Below are 14,847 nucleotides of genomic sequence, written 5' to 3'. Positions count from 1 at the left end.
CCCGGTGACATCGGCCGTGTCCCCGCAGATGCTGTGACAGCCATGTCGGACGAGAAGCCCCCGCAGCTGGTGGATTATTTCGTGGTGGCCGGGCTGGCCGAGGCGTCGCGGGCGCTGGAGGAGGAGCAGCAGGCGCGGCCGGCGCGGCCCGGGGAGCCCATCACGGACGTGGCCGTGATCATCCGCTCGCAGGGCGAGGAGGTGCCGCAGGGCTTCACCTGCATCGAGACCAGCACGTCGGGACACCCCGTGGACCTCAACGCGGGGCTGCTCAACAACCCCCAGATGTTCCTGTGCTACAAACGCGGGCGGGACAAGCCCCCCCTGATCGAGCTGGGGTGAGTGGGGGGACCCCGGGGCTGCCCTGGGCCACGGGAGATCCCTGGGGTGCTCCAGGCTGGGGACAGAGGCTGGGAAAGGACCTGGGGGTGACACAAACCCAGGGGTGACACAGACCTGGGGGTGACATGGACCCGGGGGTGACACAGACCCAGGGGTGACACAGACCTGGGGGTGACACGGACCCGGGGGTGACATGAACCCGGGGGTGACACGGACCCGGGGGTGACACAGACCCGGGGGTGACATGAACCCGGAAATGACATGGACCTGAGGGTGACACAAACCCAGAGGTGACATGGACCCAGAGGTGACACAAACCTGGGGGTGACATGAACCTGGAGGTGACATGAACCTGAGTGTGACACAGACCCCGAGGTAACATGAACCTGGAGGTGACATGGACCCAGAGGTGACATGAACCTGGGGGTGACACAAACCCAGAGGTGACATGGACCCAGAGGTGACACGAACCAGGGGGTGACATGAGCCCAGAGGTGACACAAACCCAGAGGTGACATGAGCCCAGAGGTGACACAAACCCAGAGGTGACACGAACCAGGGGGTGACATGAGCCCAGAGGTGACACAAACCCAGAGGTGACATGAACCCAGAGGTGACACGGACCCAGAGGTGACATGAGCCCAGAGGTGACATGAGCCCAGAGGTGACATGAGCCCAGAGGTGACACCTCCTGGCGTCCCCCACCCCTGTCCCCCTCAGGGTGCACTACGAGGGCAAGGACCGGCCCAAGCCGGGCTACCAGATCCTGGACACCACCCCCTACAGCCGCTCGGCCAACCTGGCCTCGGGCTCCCCGGGCCACCAGAGGACCTTCCTGACCTTCCGGCGCGCGGCCGAGCCCCCCGGCCACCACACGCTGGGGGTCACCGACATCTGCCTGGTGATGCCCAGCAAGGGCGAGAGCACCCCGCACACCTTCTGCCGCGTGGATAAAAACCTCAACACCAGCATGGTGGGTTTGGGCAGGGCTCCTTTCGCCCCTCCTGGTGCTGCCCAGCCCCTGCTGACCCCCCAAAATCCTGATCCCTCCTGGCAGTGGGGCCCTGCGCTGTACCTGTGCTACAAGATCGCCGTGGCCAAGGACAACACGCTGGTCTACGAGGCAGGTGGGGAGCTCAGGATGGGGGCTCTGCTTCCCCTCAAGAGGAGTCAGCGTTGTTTGTTGTTATTATTATTTTTAAAAATATATTCTGTGTTAATTAATCTCACCCAGCTGGCACGGGGCTGATTTGGGGGTGGTGCAGAGGCTCCTGGGTCTCCTCAGGGGGGTTTGGGGAGCACAAAGTGGGGGCTTTCAGCTGCCCCAGCACCCCTGGGGGGGCTTTGCCAGGTCTCTGGGACTGGAGTCACTTACTGGGGAGGGGGACAATGGGGTCCCTTACTGGGAAGTGTGGCATCCCTTATTGGGGTGACAATGGCATCCCTTACTGGGGGGACAATGGAGTCCCTTACTGGGGTGACAGTGGGGTCCCTTACTGAGGTGACAATGGGGTCCTTTACTGAGGTGACAATGGGGTATGGGGTCCCTTACTGGGGTGACAGTGGGGTCCCTTTTTCGGGATGGGGAGCAATTGGGTTTCCCGTTGGGGGGACACTTTGGGGGGTGGTTTTGTGGAGCTGTGGGCACTCACCTGGCCGCCCCCTCCTCTCTGGGGTGGGGGAGATGCCCCGGGGGCCGATCCCGGTGTCCGTTGTCCACGTGTCCGGTGTCCGTGTGTCCGTGCAGGGCTGCTGAGCCGCTACCCCGAGCAGGACAGCGAGTCCTTCCCGCTGCCCGAGTCGGTGCCCGTGTTCTGCCTGCCCATGGGGGCCACCATCGAGAGCTGGCCCGTGGGCACCAAGTACCCCCTGCCCGTCTTCTCCACCTTCGTCCTCACCGGCGCCTCGGGGGACAAGGCACGGCAGCACTGGGGGCTCGGGGGGCGTGGGGCGGGGGTCCCCAGTGCCCTGGGAGGGGTTGGGTCTGGAGGTCTCAGCACCCACAGCCCCAGTGGGACTGGGATCCTCCACCCTCATGGGATTGGGATCCCTGTGCCAGGGGTTCCCAGGCTCTGGGACTGGGATCCTCAGTGCCAGGCATTCCCAGGCTGTGGGACCAGGATCCTCAGCCTTCATGGGACTGGGATCCCCGGTGCCGAGGTTTTAGGGCACTGTGGGACCAGGATCCTCAGTGCCGGGCATTCCCAGGCTGTGGCACCGGGGTCCCCAGGCCATGGCATCGGGATCCCCAGGCTAAGGGACCGGGGTCCCCAGGCTGTGGGACCGGGATCCCCAGGCTATGGGACCGGGGTCCCCAGGCTAAGGGACCGGGGTCCCAGTGCCCGGGCAGCCCTGACAGCCCCTCCCCGCAGGTTTACGGCGCCGCCATCCAGTTCCACGAGGCGTTTCCTCGGGAGCGGCTGTCGGAGGCCCAGGCGCTGCGCCTGGGGCTGCTCAGCGTGGTGGACCGGCGGCCGGTGCCCGGGCGCTCCCTGCACACCCGCAAGAGCATCTGCGTGCTGTCCCACTGGCCCTTCTTCGAGGTCTTCCGCAAGTTCCTCATGTTCATCTACCGCTACTCCATCTCGGGCCCCCACGTGCTGCCCCTGGAGACGTGAGCGCGGACAAGGGGGGGCGCCGGGGGGGGCGGGGGCCCGCGGCGACCCCCGCCCGGCTGACGGGGCCGCTCCGCCCGCAGGCACATCTCCCACTTCATGCACAACGTGCCCTTCCCGTCCCCGCAGCGCCCGCGGATCCTGGTCCAGGTGAGTGGCCCGGGAAGGGTCTCAGAGTGGCCCGGGGGTCCCCCGTGTCCCCCAGCACGTCCCTGTCCCCGCAGATGTCCCCGTATGACAGCCTGCTGCTCTGCCGGCCCGTGTCCTCCCCGCTGCCGCTCAGGTAGGACCGGGGGTGCTGGAGGTGGGAGGGGACAGGTGGGGAGGGGTCCTGTGTGACCAGGGGATGTCCCCGCCCGCAGCGGGGCCAGTTTCCTGACGCTGCTGCAGAACCTGGGCCCCGACAACGCGGTGGCGCTGCTGGTGGCCGTCCTGACCGAGCAGAAGCTGCTCATCCACTCCCTGCGCCCCGACGTGCTGACCAGCGTGGGCGAGGCCCTGGTGGCGGTGAGTGACCGCAGGGGACACCCTGGGGACACCCTGGGGACACCGTGGGGACACCGTGGGGCTGGGGACCCGCCGTGCTGGGGATCCTGGGGATCCTGGTCCCAGAGCTCTGGGGATCTGTGGCACTGGGGATCCCCACCCCACAGCCCTGGGGATCCTGGTCCCACAGCTCTGGGGATCCTGGTCCCACAGCTCTGGGGATCCTGGTCCCGCAGCTCTGGGGATCCTGGTCCCACAGCTCTGGGGTCCTGTGGCATTGGGGATCCCCACCCCACAGCTCTGGGGATCCTGGTCCCACAGCTCTGGGGATCCCCACCCCACAGCTCTGGGGTCCTCTGGCACTGGAGATCCCCACCCCACAGCTCTGGGGTCCTCTGGCACTGGGGATCCCCACCCCACAGCTCTGCAGACCCCATCCCGCGGCGCTGGGCCCCCCATCCCGCCTGTTGGGGGGCCCCACCGTGCTGACCACCCTCGTCCTGTCCCCAGATGATCTTCCCCCTGCGCTGGCAGTGCCCCTACATCCCGCTGTGCCCGCTGGCGCTGGCTGACGTGCTGTGTGCCCCCGTGCCCTTCATTGTAGGCATCCACTCCAGCTACTTCGACCTCTACGAGCCCCCCCGCGACGTCATCTTCGTCGACCTGGACACCAACACCATTTTCCAGTGAGTGTCCCCAGGGCTGGGGGCGGGTGGGCTGTGCTGGGGGGGGTCCCAGGGGGTCCCGCCCTGCCCTCGTGCCTGTGCTGTGCCCCCAGGAGCGAGGAGAGGAAGCTGCTGTCGCCCCGAGCGCTGCCCCGCCGGCCCTGCAAGGTGCTGCTGGCCTCGCTGCACAACCTGTCCCAGCAGCTGGATGAGCGTGAGTGGGGGGTCCTGAGGGTGTGATGGGGGGGTCCAGGGTGTCCCGGGGGGTCTGCACATCCCTCACCTCTGCTGTTACACGGAATAGTCCAAATTGGGAAGGGGGGGTCAAAGGGCGCCCTGAAATCCTGCCCTGTCTGGGATCATTTTGGGATAAAACGAGACGAAAAGGGAAGAAAATCAGGGCTGACAATGGACTACAATCAAAGAGAAGATAGGACGTAACTGGGAATGACAGGATCAGAGCTGTGGCTTCATTCCCAATGGTTCCCAACCATTCCCTGCCCACCCAGTCCCACCCCTGGGGCTCTCCCTGGCACCTGCTGTCCATCCCCGGTGCTGACAGTGTCCTGTCCCCGCAGTGCTGAGCGCGCCGGGCGAGGAGGAGCCCCCGGAGCTGGTGCTGAGCGACGCGGAGGCGGCGGGGGCGCGGCGGGCGCAGCTGGAGCTGGAGGCCAGGGCGGCCTTCCTGCGCTTCATGGCCTGCGCCCTGCGCGGGTACCGCTCCTTCCTGCGCCCCATCGCGCCCGCGCCCGCCCCGGCCGGCCGCGACGCCGGCAGCCTCTTCGCGCTGCAGGGTGAGCCCGGGGTGGCCCTGTGCTGTCCTGGTCATCCGGGGCCATCTTATCCCCATCCCCATCCTGTGCCTCCCATCCCATCCTCTGTGTCCCATCCCTGTCCCTGTCCTATCCTGGTCATCTGATTCTGTCTCATCTGCATCCCCATCCTGTGCGCCCCATCCCATCTTGTGTGTCCCATCCCATCCCATGCCATCAATCCCATCCCATCCCGTGCATCCCATCCCATCTTGTGTGTCCCATCCTATTTGTGTATCTCATCCCTGTCCCTGTCCTGTCCTGGTCATCTGGTTCCATCTCATCTGCATCCCCATCCTGTGCATCTCATCCCATCTTGTGTGTCCTGTCCCATGTCATCCCTCTCCCTTCCCATCCTGTCCCATCCGTCCCATCCCATGCCGTGCCATCAATCCCATCTCATCCTGTGTGTCCCATCCCATTTTGTGTGTCCCATCCCATCCTGTGCATCCCATCCCGTCCCATCCCACCTTATCCCACCCTATCCCATCCTATCCCATCTCATCAATCCCACCCCATCAATCCCATGGATCCCACCCCACCTCAGTGACGCTGTCCCTGTCCCCACCCGTGTCCAGGGTTCCTGCGCTCCCGGGAACGGGCGTACCAGCGTTTCTACGGGCAGCTGCTGCGCACGCAGCTCTTCACGCAGTTCATCGAGGACTGCTCCTTCGCCAGCGACCGCGAGCCCTGCCTCGAGTTCTTCGACACCTGCGTCGACAAGGTGTGTCCCCGTGTCCCTGGTGTGTCCCTTGTGTGTGTCCCTGTGTCCCCTCCGTGTGTCCTGTGTGTGTCCCTCACTCCCTGCCTAGAGTTCATCATACCTGTGTCCACAAGGTGTGTCCCCGTGTCCCCAAGGTGTGTCCCCGTGTCCCCAAGGTGTGTCCCCGTGTCCCCGCCGTGCCCAGGTGACCCTGCCGCCCCTCCCCAGGTGCAGGTGGACCTGGAGAAGCCCGAGGACACGCCCCTGATGGAGCTGGACGACCCCCGGGGTGGGGAGCACACGGTGTTCATCACCCCCCCGGAGCAGCCGGCGGGGCCGGACGGGACCGAGCCCCCCGCGCGCTACAGGTGAGACCCCCCCGGGCCCTCCCTGCGTCTCCCCCTCCCCAAACCCCCCTCACCTGTGCCCCCCACAGGTATGACGGGTTCCCCACGCTGCGCCCGGAGCTGCTGGAGCCCCCCCGGGACCCGCTGGTGGCTCAGCTGTGCCAGGCCCGGAGCAGCGCCCCCAGCAGCCCCGCCCCGCGCCGCACCAAGCAGGTGAGGGACAGCACCTGGGCACGTGTGGCTGTGACAGCTGGGCAGGTGCTCAGGTGGGACAGCACCTGGCTGAGTGTCCCCGTGAGCCGTGACACCTGCCCAGGCGCCCACCTGAGGGGCTCAGCTCCCCTTCCCTGACTCCCCGTCGTCCCCAATGTCCCCAGGAGATGAAGGTGGCCCAGAGGGTGGCCCAGAAGTCCTCGGCAGTGCCGGAGCTGTGGGCCAGGTGCCTGCTGGGGCACTGCTACGGGCTCTGGTTCCTGTACCTGCCCACCCTGGTGCGCGCCGCCCCCGCCAAGCTCCGCGCGCTGCAGCTCGCCTACGACGTCCTGAGGAAGATGGAGCAGCACAAGGTGGTGCTGCCCGACGAGGTGGGTCAGCTCCTGCTCCGGGATCCTCCTGGGAAAGAAAAGGGGATCTGCTGCTGGGATGGGGAGGGATGGGGTCACCGGGCTGGAGTGTCCAGGGAGCGGCTGCTGAGGGAAACGGTCAGTGCTGGGGGCAGCACTCAGGGCAGGAGGGACTGTGTGGGGGGCTGGAGGCGTCCAGGGAAGGGGAAGGGGCTGGAACAGCAGGAGAAGGGGATGGAGAACTCCTGAGGGAACTGGGGAAGGGGCTCAGCCTGGAGAAAAGGGGCTCAGCCTGGAGAAAAGGGGCTCAGCACTGACAGGAGGGGACAGCCAGGGACAGTCGGGCTCTTCTCCCAGGGAACAGGGATGGGAGGAGAGGGAACAGCCTCAGGCTGGGCCAGGGGTGGCTCAGGGTGGATATTTGGGAAAACTCCTCCTGGAAAGGGCAGCCAGGCCTTGGAAAGGGCTGCCCAGGGAGGTCTGGAGTGGCCATCCCTGGCGGTGTCCGAGGGAGGCCTGGCCATTGGTCTGGGTGACCAGGTGAGGTTGGGGCACAGGTTGCACTCTGTGATCCTGGGGCTCTTTCCCACCTGGATACCCGTGTGATTCTGAGGGTGCAGCCGTGTCCGGGGTGCCCCAGGCTCACCTGCAGCCGCCCCCCCAGGTGTGTTACCGCATCCTGATGCAGCTCTGCGGGCAGTACGGGGAGCCCGTGCTGTCCGTGCGCGTCCTGCTGGAGATGAAACGCGCCGGCATCGTCCCCAACACCGTCACCTACGGCTACTACAACAAGGTCACCCCGAGGGGACGCGCCGTGGGGGGGGTCCTGGGGGTCCCCCGGCCACCCCTGACCCCCGTGTGTCCCCCTGGCAGGCGGTGCTGGAGAGCAAGTGGCCGGCAGGGACACAGGGGGGGCGGCTGCGCTGGGCCAAGCTGCGGAACGTGGTGCTGGGGGCGGCGCAGTTCCGGCAGCCCCTGAGGCAGCGGGAACGCCGGAGCGCTGCTGGAGACCCCCGGGGTGAGGAGGGGGCTGGGGGGGAGCCGGAGACCCCCGGGGTGAGGAGGGGGGACAGGGGGGAGCCAGAGACCCCCGGGGTGAGGAGGGGGCTGGGGGGGACGGGGGAGGCTGTCACACCCCACTGACACCCCACTGACACCCCCCTGTCCCCTCGCAGGTGATGGAGCCCCTCTGATTATCTCAGGGGCCCCAGTGATTCTCCCCTGTCCCCTCCTGAAATCCCTGAACTCCCCTGGGGCGGGGGGCTGCTATGGGGGTCTGTGGGGAGGCCCTGTCCCCCCATTGACACCCCCTTGTCCCCCCAGGATGGGAGTGTGGGGGGGCTGCTGTCACTGACCTCCCCATTTGGGGGTCTTGGGGAGGTTGCTGTCACTGACCCTGTGTTGTCCCCTCCCTATTTGTGGGTCTTGGGGGTCACTGTCACTGATCTCACATTGTCCCCTCCCCATTTTTGGGTCTGAGGGGGTCACTGACCCCTCTGCCCCCTCCCCATTTGTGCTGTCGGGGGTCACTGACCCCTCTGCCCCCCGCAGGTGCCCAGGCGCCCCCCGCCCCACGCCCCCCCCTGCAGCGCCAGACCACCTGGGCGGGCCGGAGCCTGCGGGACCCCGGCCCGGCCCCGCGGCTGGTGAAGAGCGGCAGCCTCAGTTTCCCCGGCAGCGCCCGCAGCGAGGGGGGGGCGCGGGCGGAGCCCCCCCTGCTCCCGGTGAGCCCCTCGCCCCCCGCCCGGCCCCGGGGCGCCCCCCGCTCGGCCCACGGGAGCCTCTCGGACCTCGGCACGGACGAGAGCGGCGGGGACGAGGCGCCGGGCGGGGGTCCCGGGGGGGGTCCCGGGGGGGTCACCCCGCGCCGGGGGCTGGCGGCCAAGCTGCAGCAGCTGCTGTCCCCCGGCAAACGGCCCGCCCCCCGCCCCGCCGAGCCCCCCCGGGAGCCCGGGACGCGCCGGGGGTCGGAGCAGCGGGACGGGGACCCCTCCTCACGGCGCAGCCCCGCAGAGACCCTGCTGAGACCCCGGGAGCGCCCCGAGTCCACGGCGTCCGAGGTACCGGGGCTGCGTGTGTCACTGTGTGTCACTGCGTGTCATTGTGTGTCCCCACAGCTATCCCCCTGACCCTGTGTCCCCTGTGTCCCCCCCAGAGCTCCGTGTGTCACTGTGTGTCACTGTGTCACTGCGTCACCGTGTGTCACTGCGTGTCCCTCCGGCCATCTCCCCCTGACCCCATGTCCCCCCCCAGAGTTCCCTGTCCCCATGTGTCACTGTGTCTCCCCCCTGACCCTGTGTCCCCCCCAGAGCTCTGTGTGTCACCGTGTGTCACCGCGTGTCCCCCTGACCCCGTGTCCCCCCCAGAGCTCCGTGTCCCTGGGCAGTGAGCTGGACCTGTCAGACGCCTCGGGGGGCAGCAGCGGAGCCCCCAAATCCACGGAGCCCTCCATGGATGGGACAGCGGGGACAGAGCCCCCCGCCCTGGAGGTGAGAAATGGGGGGGCAGAGGGGTTTGGGGAGTCAGAGCCCAGGTTTGGGGGGGCAGAGCTCAGATTTGGGGGGTCAGGGCAAGGTTTGGGGGCAGAGCCCAGTCTGGGGGCAGAGCTCAGGTCTGGGGGGGTCCCAGCCCAGCCCGGGGCACAGCCCAGCCCAGTGACCACTCCCCAGGTGCTGCTGTCCAGCTGCTCGCGCTGCCCGGGCTGTGCCGGGCTGGTGTTTGACGAGGAGCTCATGGCCGGCTGGACCTCGGACGACTCCAACCTCAACACCTCCTGCCCCTTCTGCTCCCGCTCCTTCGTGCCCTTCCTGAGCATCGAGATCCGCGACTTCCGGCGGCCCCTCAGGTGGGGACCCCCCTGGGACACCCCTGGGACCCCCATCCTCTGTGGGGACACCCCTGGGACACCCCTGGGACCCCTCAGGGACCCCCATCCTCTGTGGGGACCCCCCTGGGACACCCCTGGGACCCCCATCCTCTGTGGGGACCCCCCTGGGACACCCCTGGGCGCCCTCAGGGACCCCCATCCTCTGTGGGGACACCCCAATGTCCGAGCGCCCTCCCCATGTCCCCGAGCTCTCCCCACACCCCTCTTTGCTCCCCTCTATCCATCCTTTGGGGAGCCCCAAACATCCCCCAGTGCCCCCCATTCCTGTGACCCCCCCGTGTCTCCCGCAGCCCCCCCGGGGCCGGCCCGGTGCCCCCCTCCCCACAGGGGCCGGTGCTCAGCGACCGCCGGCGCTGCCTCGAGCTGGACGAGACCCCCGAGCTCTGCAACGGCTGCGCCGAGACCCCGGTATGGGGGACCCGGGATTGGGGCTGGGGGACCCCGGGTTGGGGCTGGGAACGGGGGATTCACCCAGAATTGGGGCTGGGGGGGTCCCTGCAGGGGCTGGGAATGGGGAGGGGTCCCTCATCCCTGTAATTTGGGGTTGGGAGAGCCCCACCTGAGATTTGGGGTCACCGGGGGTCCCTGTTGGTGTTTTGGTGGTCCTGGGCTGGGCAGGGGGTCCCTCACCACCACAGTTCGAGGGTCACAAGTGTGTCCCCCTATTCCCAGTGCATTACAGGGCTGGGCAGGGGGTGTCCCCCCACTCTAATTCGGGGGTCCCAAGTGTTTCCCCCTATTCTAAAGTCCCAATCCATTACGAGGCTGGGCAGGGGGTGTCCCCCCACTCTAATTCGGGGGTCCCAAGCGTTTCCCCCACCCTGCAGCCCCCGGGGTGCTGGGAGCGCGTGGCCTTTGCCTACCTGAGCCCGCTGGTGCTGCGCAAGGAGCTGGAGAGCCTGGTGGAGAACGAGGGCGGGGAGCTGCTGGCGCGCCCCGAGCTGGTGGACAGCCACCCCATCATCTTCTGGAACCTGGTCTGGTACTTCCAGCGCCTGGCCCTGCCCAGCAACCTCCCCCTGCTGCTGCTGGGCTCCCAGCACGCCCCCCGCGACCCCCAGGTGGGTGTTTTGGGGGGGTTTGGGGGGGCTGTGAGGGGTTCTGGGGGTGCTGAGGGTGCTGACCCCCCCTCACCCCCTGCCCCGCAGCCCCCCGAGCCCTCCCGTGTCAGGGTGAGGCTCCTGTGGGACGTGCTGAGCCCCGACCCCGAGAGCTGCCCCCCGCTCTACGTCCTCTGGAGGCTGCACAGTGAGAGGGGGACAGGGGGACGGGGGTCTGGGGGTTTGGGGATATGGGGGTGTGGGAAGGGGGATATGGGGATGGGGAATGGGGAGGGAGAAATGGGAATGGGGATATGGGAATGGGAGATGTGGGAATGGAGATATGAGAAAGGGGAATGGGGATATGGGGATGGGGATATGGGAAAAGGGAATGGGGATTTGGGGATGGGTGTATGGGGATGGGGATATGGGGATAAGGGAAAGGGGATACAGGAATGGGGATATGGGATTGGGGGTATAGGACTGGGATATGGGAATGAGGATATGGGAATGGGAGATGTGGGAATGGAGATTTGGGAATGGAGATATGGGGATGGGATACAGGAAGGGGGATATGGGAATGGAAATAGGGGAATGGGAGATGTGGGAATGAGGGACACTGGGGGATGGAAGGAGTAGGGGAATGGCCAAGAGCAAAGAGGGGGATCAGGGACACCTTGGGGGTCCTGCAGGTCACATCCCTGGGGATTTGGGGACTCTGGGGTCGCTCTGGGGTGACACTTTGGGCTCCCCCAGGTAACATCCCCCCACGGCTGCACCCCTGGGGCCCTGCCCCTGCCCCGTTCTCTCTGCCCTTCCTGGAGGCCCTGCTGAGCCACGTGGGGCTCAACGAGGTGCACAAAGCCATCGGGCTCTTCCTGGAGACCCTGGCAGCGCCCGGAGCCCCCCAGACCCTTCACAGGTACCGACAGACCCCTCAAAATCCCCCCAGATTCCCCTGAAATCCCCCCAAAATCCCCTCACCTTCCTCCTCCAGGAGCATCTACCGGGAGCTGCTGTTCCTGACGCTGGCGGCGCTGGGCCGGGAGCACACGGACATTGGTGAGGGGAGGGGGGACATTGGTGAGGGGCTGGGGGGACATGGGTGGACATGAGGGGACATCGGTGAGGGGCTGGGGGACATGGGGGGCTCAGGGGACATCGGTGAGGGGAGGGGGGACACGGGGGCTCAGGGGACATCGGAGAGGGGCTGGGGGGACATGGGGAGGGGCTCAGGGGACATTGGGGAGGGGTTGGGGTCATTGGGGACACAGGGGACACGGGGGGCTCAGGGGACATTGGGGAGGGGCTGGGGGGACATGGGGAGGGGCTCAGGGGACATTGGGGACACAGGGGACACGGGGGGCTCAGGGGACATGGGCGAGGGGCTGGGGAGACATGGGGGGACATTGGTGAGGGGCTGGGGGGACACAGGGGGCTCAGGGGACACAGGGGTGGTACTGGGGAGCTCGGGAGGGGGATCCAGGGGGCTCAGGGGGGGACACGGGGTGACACAGAGGGACACGGTGGCTCTGGGGGGGACATGGGGGCTCAAGGGGAGCTCAGTCTGTGTTCGTGGGGGGACACCGGGGGTCCCTTTCCCCGCGCTGACCCCCCTGTCCCCCCAGCCGCCTTTGACCGCCGGTACCGCTCGGCGCTGGGGAAGCTCGGCGGGGCCCTGGGGCGGGACGAGCTGCGGCGGCGGCGGGCGCAGCCCCCCAGCGCCAAAGCCTCCGACTGCCGCCGCTCCTTCGGGGCGCCCCCCGAGTGCTGAGACCCCCCCCCCCCACCCCGGCCCGGGGGAAAGGGACCCCCGGGAACCCCCCAAATGCTCCAGGGCGGGGAGAGAAGGAATCGCCAGTGTTAATGAGACCTCCCCCCATGGGGAAAGACCCCCCAAAGTGTGACAGGGACCCCCCAATGCCGGGGGGGCCGAGGTGGGGAAGGGACCCCCCCCAGGGGGGAGAAGGGACCCCCAGGACCCCCCCTCAAATTCTCCAGGGTGGGGGGAGAAGGAGAAGGGACTCCCCCCAGGCTCACAACGGGTTTTATATGTCAGTGTTAATATATTTTTATTTATTTATTCACCCCCCCCCCCTCCTCCCCTCAGAGTGAGAGCGCGGGTGGGTCTGGCGGCGGGGGGCTCTGGGTGTTTCCCCCTCCTCAATTCTGCCCCCGTTCTCACCCCGGGGGGAGCTGGGCTTGTTTATTTCCCCCCCTCAGGTGGTGCCAGGGCAGCTGGGGCAGGGGGCTCTGGGTTTGTCCCCCCACCCCATTCCCCAGCCCTTCCTCGCCCCCCGGGGGGGTTTGGTGGCCATTGGGGGGGGGTCCGGGGCCGCCCCCTCCCCTCGCACTGTGCAATAGCAGCCCCCGCCCCAGGGGCCTGTAAATAAAAGCTGCTGCGGTATTTTCCTCGCTGTCTCCGGGGGGTTTCATTTACCGGGGAGGGGTCGGGGGGTGCGGGGCCCCCCGGGGGAGGCGAGGCCGGACCCGCCATGTCGGTCCCGGGCGCCGCCATCTTGGAGCCGGGCACGGGCCATGAGGCCTCGCCGCCGCCGGGCCCTTCGCGCCGCTGCCCCGCCGGGCCTGGGAGCGTGTGGAGAGCTCTGCCCGGTGCTCCCGGAGCCGGGACAGCCCCCGGAGCCCCGCGCGGCCTCGCACCGGCGCCACGTGGGGCGGAACCGGGCCGGTGCTGGGCCCCGGGCCGGTACGGCGGCCGCGAGGGGCCAAAACTCCCTGGCGGGCCGGGGGAGAAGTCGCGCGCCGCCACCGCGCGCCGGCCGCGGTACCCGGATGTTCAGACTCGGGGACCCATTAAAGGCGCCCCGCGGGGAAGCTCGGCGCGTTCCCATTGGTGCGGCGGGGCGTCAATCTTCGCCGTGACAGCCAGTAAGGACCGGGCGGCGGGCTAACGGCGGATTGCCGCGACGCCACCGGTGGGCCCGGGTGCCCGTCTGGACGCCGCACCAATGGGCGTCGCGGCTGGGGTCGGGAGGCGGGGCGGGCGCGGCGGCGGCGGCGGCCAATCAGCGGCATTGTTTGTGGTGGTGCCGGTTGCGCTCGGCGGCGGCCGCGTCTGCTCCGCCCGCCCGGCCCGGGACCCCCGGGACCCCCCGGGACCCGCCGGGATCTGCCGGGATCCGCCGGGAATCCACCGGGAAACGCCCGGAACCGCCCGAACCCGCCGCGATCCCCCGCGCCCCCCGAGGCAGGTGAGGCCCGCGGGGGCGGCGGGGCCGGGCCCGGCGGGGGCGGGGCAGGGCCTGGTCCGGGGGGGGGCGAGACCCGGCGGGTTCGGGGGCGATCTGGGGGCGATCTGGGGGCGATTTGGGGGCGGATCTGGGGGCTGAGGGGCGGATTTGGGGGCGCTGCGGGCAGGAGGCAGAGCCCGCGGGGTTTGCGGGAGATCCGGGCTGCGCCTCGGGGGCGCCGAGCTCCGGTCCGGGGGGAGCAGAGCCCGGCGGGCTGGGCGGCGGCGGAGAGCGGGTTTGGGGGCGCAGATCTCGGGTTTGGGGAGCAGATCTCGGATCTGGGGGAGCAGTGCTCGGATTTGGGGGAATAGATCTCGGATCTGGGGGAGCAGAGCCGGAAAGGACTGGAGACACAAATTAGGGGGGAGGGAAAGATCTCGGATTTTGGGGAGATCTCGGAGATCTGGGAGTGCAGAGCTCAGGGATTTGGGGGGGCAGAGCTCGGATTTTTGGGAGCAGAGCCCGAAAGGTTTTCAGGGCACAAAGCAGATGGATTTGGGGGAGCAGAGCTGGGAGGCTGGGGAGACAGATCTGGGGGGAGCAGATCTCAGGGATTTTGGGGGCAGAGCTGAGCGATTTTTGATGAGCAGAGCTCAGATTTGGGGGAACAGAGCACAGGGATTTTGGGGAGCAGAGCGGAGCGATTTTGGGGATCAGCCCATCAGGTTTGGGGGAGCGCCGGGGAATCCCCCGGGAAAACGGGGGCGGGGCGGGGGCGTCCCGGGGGGTTCCCGGCGGGATTTCGGGGGGGCGGATCCCGGGAACCCCCCGGCTCGGCGCCCCTCGAGCCCCCCTTTGTTCCGTGCCGGGATCCGGGAGCGGCCCCCGATCCTTTTCCGCGCCGTTTCCCCGTTCCCCGCTGGAAGCGGGTCCCGGCCTCCTCCAGGATTTCCTCCCCGCGGGATTCTCCCTCTTTTCCTGCCGCCCCCCCTCCCCTCCCCTTCCCTTCCCGGCTCAAACCCGGCAGGGAAACTTTGCCATCCCCGGAATAACGCGGGGCCGGAGCCTCCGCCTCCCCCGGGGGCTCTGCCCGGGCTTTGGGTGGGATCGGGGGGGAAACGCCGCACTGGGGGGCGAGGGGAGGGCACGGACCCCTCCTCACCCGCATTTTGGGAAGCTGGAGCCTCTCCCCCCAA

General features: G+C 68.1%; 1 protein-coding gene across 1 annotated transcript; it reads left to right on the top strand.

The window, feature by feature from the left end:
* On the top strand, positions 1-12,234 carry DENND4B (DENN domain containing 4B; the record flags this gene model as incomplete). The annotated part of the gene is made up of 26 exons (XM_083878959.1): positions 1-338; positions 1,063-1,315; positions 1,400-1,469; positions 2,090-2,259; positions 2,715-2,956; positions 3,041-3,107; positions 3,182-3,240; positions 3,320-3,464; positions 3,954-4,129; positions 4,222-4,322; positions 4,687-4,902; positions 5,499-5,644; positions 5,852-5,991; positions 6,060-6,183; positions 6,348-6,554; positions 7,198-7,326; positions 7,407-7,551; positions 8,085-8,593; positions 8,900-9,022; positions 9,203-9,378; positions 9,711-9,828; positions 10,248-10,481; positions 10,569-10,668; positions 11,217-11,382; positions 11,458-11,522; positions 12,089-12,234. The coding sequence occupies exons 1-26, from the start codon at positions 43-45 to the stop codon at positions 12,232-12,234; spliced, it is 4,323 nt and encodes a 1,440-aa protein (XP_083735085.1). The 5' UTR covers positions 1-42.
* Positions 12,235-14,847: the final 2,613 nt, after the last annotated feature.

This window comes from Zosterops lateralis (genome assembly GCF_965231275.1).
Source record: "Zosterops lateralis genome assembly, chromosome: 27".
Classification (NCBI taxonomy): Eukaryota; Metazoa; Chordata; class Aves; order Passeriformes; family Zosteropidae; genus Zosterops; species Zosterops lateralis.
This window is presented reverse-complemented; position numbering and strand designations above follow the sequence as displayed.